General features: G+C 37.0%; 1 protein-coding gene across 1 annotated transcript; it reads right to left on the bottom strand.

Moving 5' to 3' along the window:
* Window positions 1-1,245, bottom strand: LOC103454141 (probable CCR4-associated factor 1 homolog 11). The gene has a single exon (XM_008393731.4). It carries the CDS (start codon window positions 945-947, stop codon window positions 99-101), a length of 849 nt encoding a protein of 282 aa, XP_008391953.1. The 5' UTR covers window positions 948-1,245; the 3' UTR covers window positions 1-98.
* Window positions 1,246-5,959: the final 4,714 nt, after the last annotated feature.

Raw genomic sequence — 5,959 nt, 5'->3', positions numbered from 1 at the left:
TTAATAAAAGCCTAATAATATTGATGAAACCAATTCATGTGTACAAAATTTACTTAAAAGAGAGAGAAATCTATAAGCAATAGATTCCAATGAAAATATCAAGAAACCTCTAGACCATACAAAACGCCAGCATACTGCTCGATCCCATTCTTCGGAAAGTAGACCTCTCTGATCCTCTGGAACGCGTGCAGGGTCAGCAGGCTATCCGACCCGGCCTGGTGGCTCTTACCGGCAACCCGCTCCACATTCAGTGTCTGGCAGACCCGGTCCAACCCACCATAGAGGCTGGCGCAGAACCTCGTCAGGTGCTTCACGTCGTACACTCCAGACCCAAAGAAAATCCTAACGTAATTCAAGAACACCGACAACTCGTCCGGCAAGACTCGCTGAGTCAACACCTTGACCAGGTACCCAAAATCGTAGACGCTATGGAACGTGACCCAGTTAACGGCGTCGTTGCAGACGAGCCCCGACGACATCATCAGCGCCGCGAACCGAACCGAGTCTACCCCGAAATCCCGGTTCCGCTCGAAATCAATCCCCTGCCGGCGAAGCAACTCTACCGAATCGTGCGCGTGGGCGTCCCGCGCGACGTCGAAGTCCCGGAAATTGAATTCCCAGATATACAGATTCTTAGTCCCCAAATCGGGCAGATTCCCGCTGTCGTCCGAGAGGGTGAGGCCAACCTGGATCAGATTGAGGCGATCGACGTTGGCCTTGAGCATGAGGTAGTGCGCGGCGGGCTCGCGGTGGCGGTAATTGGGGTCGTTGGGGTCGGGTCGGACCACGACGCCCGGGAACTCCGTATCCATGGAAATCAGGGGAAAATCGTCGATGACGGATCGGATCAGTTCGAACTCGGACTCGAGGTTATCGGACCATACCGAACGGATCAGGATGTCTCGCGGCGACAGAGGCTTGGGTGGCGGGGGGCCGGATGATGACATCGCATAGGTTCGTCCAGATCGGATTGCGAAATCGGATCCGAATCGACGATTGTTTGTTACTGAAATTAAATAATAAATAAAAACGATGACGGAATTTGGTTAGGGTTTGATGGATGATTTTGAAAGAGGAACAAGAAAAAAGGGGGCAGTTTTATACAGAATCGATAGTTTAGAGAGAGAAAGTAGAGAGAGAGAGACGTGAGACGTGGGGCAATCGTGTTTTTTTAATAATTTATTTACCTTTGTTCTCTGATTTGTTTCGGAATACTATTTTTATTAGAATTAAAAAATGTGATTTGTTGGTGATTGGTTAGTTTATATTTTAATTTGTGAATATTGTATGACTGAAAATTAGACTTGAGAGAAAAAAATAGCTAAAATAGGGAATTAGATCCTCTCCCTCCTGATCTACTAACACAAGCCGTTAGATTTTAATTCAACGACTACAATTATTATAACTTTTAAAGGGGCTCTCTGTTTGTAGCCGTTGGATCAAAATACAACGACCCTTATTAGTAGTGGGTCAAGAGGATCCTGATCTCCTGCTCAGGAGAGGATCCAATTCCCTAAAGTAGGGACTTGGTGGGGCCCAAAAACTGTGGGGCGACTTGGGTTTGTGGTGTTGTGGCTGAGTCTAGAGTGATTAGTGGAGACATTTTTCAATATGACTAGAACACGAGACGGTACATTACGTGTCACTATACTAATAATAAATTATGTGTGCTAAAAATTTAATAACTTAAAAAATACAATTTCCCACCACTTATATAAAAACACGTGGTGTACCATCCATATTCCCGTCACAATAAAAAAAAATTCTTATTAGTGGGGTGAATTGGGTGACGTGGACATATAAAACGGGTGTGTAGTTAATCATTAAGTGCAATTTATCCAAATAAGATATTGAAAATTTGAAGAATGATATGATCAATTGTTTGCATGTTGATTCTATCTCGAATTTGTCTATTCATACTCGTGAGATCTACAAAATAAGAACGAAGGTTGTTTATACTATATTTAGGGCCTCGTATTTAGAATAAATACTAGGGGAACTTAAATGTAATTATGTAATAAAGGAAAGGGCAAATATGTAATAAGTGAGGAGTCCTTATTCTAAAAAATGACCCATCACCCTCACAATTAGGGAGAGGCCATTCCTAAGCCTTCTCACCCCTCTCACATCCCCTCTCATATTACAGAGGCTCTCTCCCTAACTTCTCAGATAAATACAATACAATCAATATGGACGTAGCCCAAACCTTGAGGTAAACCACGATACATCTTGTGTTATTTACATTTCATGCAGATTCACAGTCGGATTTACGTTGTTCCAAGACCTCCGGTTTTGTGCATCAACAAAGGTGTTGCCCTACACATATGAATGCCACTATCATTTAGGCATATTGGTGATGTAGATGGTGTCACAATAAAACCAATGATAGGATTGAAGTAAGAGTTATGAATCTCCTAGAAGAAACGAAAGCCAAACTTTCCGTTCAATATTTTGGTAGAACATAAATAATAAGAATCAAAATTTCCAATCCAACTTGTGTTTTTAATTGCGAATGAACGTGAAAAAACAAAACTAAGAGTTTATTCGACGCTAACAGAAGAAAGAAAGAAAAAGCATATATAGAAGAAGCTGTTGACTTTGACAAGTCGGCTCTGTGATGGACAATGCCAAAAATGTGCTCAGAAATCAACAAGGTAAAGTCGGCACTGAGTGTGAAAGACGTGTGCCAAAATTGCCGATTGATAAAATAAAGTATTTTTCCAAGTTGTCACTTGCTTTGTTACCTCGTGTTTGAGCCGTTGCTGACTCCTTCAAAGCATTTGTACTTTACCGGCTTGTTTATAACATAACAACTTATATAATAAGATGAATTTACGATTATCGTGACGTTTCGTATGAATAATTTATATATGATAAAAAGCTTACATATGCTATTTTCTTTTATATGAAGCGCCACAATAACGGTATACTGTTGAAATATCTCAAATCGATCGTATTTATGAAAACAAATGGCTTAAAATCCTAACTCTTGCCTTGTCTTTCTAATAACTCTATATCTCTTCCACCAAGGCTACCGAATCAAGTGATCTGGATTTTTAAAATTTCATCTAACGGTAAAAAATTATTATAGCTTTTAACGAGTCAAAATAGGTAGACCGTTAGATGAAATTTCAAAGGCTCGGATCACTTGAGGCCTTGATGGAAGAGATCCGAAGAAGATCTCTTCTCTGAAATGGAGGGCATAAGTCCAACACCAAGCAACAAATACTAGATATTGGAAAAGGATCCTCGTCGGATCCTTTTCTTGGAGATCTCATGATCATGGTTGTACATCGTGCGGTCAGTTTTCATTAGGTACTATTTATATTTAATTTTAAATTTTAAATTTCAAATGATTTCTGACCGTACAATATACGATGATGAAAATGATCCGTTTCCCTATATATTTACCGGCAAACAAGTTGTGATGATTTGGTCACCTAACTTTACACGTTTTCGGATACGTCCCACTTAGTTACAAAAACCCAAATTCAATCAATGCTGACCCAAATTTTGAATTATTATTCACAGCTAAGCTCTTGATTCACGTATAAGCAACACTGCATAAATAACCATATATACATACACACACATGTTATGTGTGTTGTCTATATATATATATATATATATATATATATATATATATATATATATATATATATATTATATTCATTAATCATTTTAAACATTGATTTTTGTCTTATTATTTATATAAATAAATATATATATATATAGATTATATTCATTAATCATTTTAAACATTGATTTTTGTCTTATTATTTATATAAAAAAATCAATATAAAATGTTGACGTGACTTAATTGTGACCACATAAATAAAAGGGGATGGAAAGGGTATGAGGTAGAGAGGGCAGACAATCTAGGTCCCTTCAAACTAGAGAAAACAATAATAATGTAATATTTTTGTACAAACGCATTTTATGTCCAGAATAAATTGAATAAGGCTTATTATATTAACACCCCACAAATTGTTGAATAAACCCCACATACTTAATACATCCCGCATTTACTTTTTCACTTAAAAATTATCTGAATACACCCCCACAGACTTTTTCATAATACCCCTACACCCCACATTCTCAATATACACCTTATATTTTGTACATATACCCTACATTTCTCAAATCTTATAATACTCATTTTTAATTTTCAGGGACGGAATCTAACCATTTGAACGTTTAGTTTGCCGAATGATTTGAAATCATCTTAGTATAGTTTGCATCGACAGATGTCTACCTTCGTTAAGTAGGGTAACATCAACAACGGCTTCATCGTGTATTATTGATCGATTTGTCATTGTTCTCTTAGGTTGAGTTGCTTAGAGGTCAGAAAGCAGATAAAGTGGAGGTCACTACTCACTATACAACCTGAAGAATTGGATGGTATGGAGACCGTTTTGCCTGCAAAGTAAGTCCGAGACATGAAAAAATTGAATTTTACTTTAACAATGTACCTTAGCAGCAGCAGATACCTTTATAACTAGTGTGTCGCATTTAACAGGTACGAAGAAGCAAGGGAGGAGGAGAAGCTGCGAAGTCAGAAGGAAGATTTCAGTGACATGGTCGCAGAGAACGAGAAGAAGAGGAAACGTAAGCAAGACAAGGAAAGGAAAAACAAGAAGAGGGACTTCAAGTTTTAGGCTCTACCCTCTTGACATTGAGATTTTGGTGCCGGTGTTTTTCCGAGAAATATGATATGTTTGCTCTGCTTGTACCGCTTTGATACACACTTAATGATCTATGTCGTAATACAAATACTCATTTTTTGTCATGTTAATTTGTAACCCTTCAGAGTAAATCAATTGCAAAATAAATCTAGGAAGAACTGCTAAAAAGTTCCTCACAAAACTTATTTTATCGAAAAACATTTCAGACAACTTTTTTTCAATCAACATCAAAAATATGAAGTCTTACCTCATGTGAAGCTTCCGAAACATCGATTTCATGTTTCATTCGTAAAAAACAAATGTTCTCAATGAACATGTTTGTAGTTTTGTTCAACAATAGAGGGTGGGAGGGTTTTGATGGTTGAGAAGATAAATAATACGCTAAAAGTGATTCGGGATGTATTTATAATATATTTTTTTAAAAACCTAATAAAATCAAAATTGTAATTGCATAGTGAGGTAAATAAGTAATTTAATATTAAAATTTAATATGGGATGCATTCAACATTTTGTAGGGTGCTAATATAAAAAGCCTTGAATAATTCACTAAATTCAGGTTATATTGATATTTCAAGAAAGAAACAAGGACAAACATCTAAATTTTGTTTCAAGTTAAGGCTGAAAGACGAATTACTTTCAAAGTGTTGATATCTTAACGACTAATATATCTTCCACCTAAACAATATACGTTGAATCCAACGAAGTTTTCAATACATGCCTAATCACCAAACGTTGCATGCTTCGGATCAAAGTTGAATATCCTACCCAAAAAGGCACACAAAACACATCCTAAAGAGACCATTGGAATCTACAAAGTGACATTACAAGATTTTCATCGAAAACTCGAAAAAAAATGTTATGGGAGGCCAAAAATGACTAAAGCAGTCGCAAGGGAGTAAACAACCAATTCAGAAAATTGTTGAACGCATCATCTACAAGTTACAATTGGCAATTGCTAACCAAATGGATGCTCAAACTGATTACAACAAGATCGCGATAGATGGCAATCGGACCTCAATTGTCCTGAAATCCCATTACCATACATCTCAAACAATTTACTTTGGACTAACGCACAGATAACAGACGAAATATACAGTTAACCTTTTAACAACACAATGAGTACCCGATTCAAAGCTAAACACGCTTACAACCGCAATTTTCATTCATGGAACTAGGCGTTTGATTAACCGGCCAACTTTTCAAAACATAATGCTTGCAATTTGATAAATTTTACCCTTAAATTAACAAAAAGAAACAGAAAAAATCAGAACGAA

The sequence above is a fragment of the Malus domestica genome, chromosome 14, assembly GCF_042453785.1.
Source record: "Malus domestica chromosome 14, GDT2T_hap1".
Classification (NCBI taxonomy): domain Eukaryota; kingdom Viridiplantae; phylum Streptophyta; class Magnoliopsida; order Rosales; family Rosaceae; genus Malus; species Malus domestica.
Note: the sequence above shows the minus strand (reverse complement) of the source record. Positions and strands in the feature narration are given on the sequence as shown.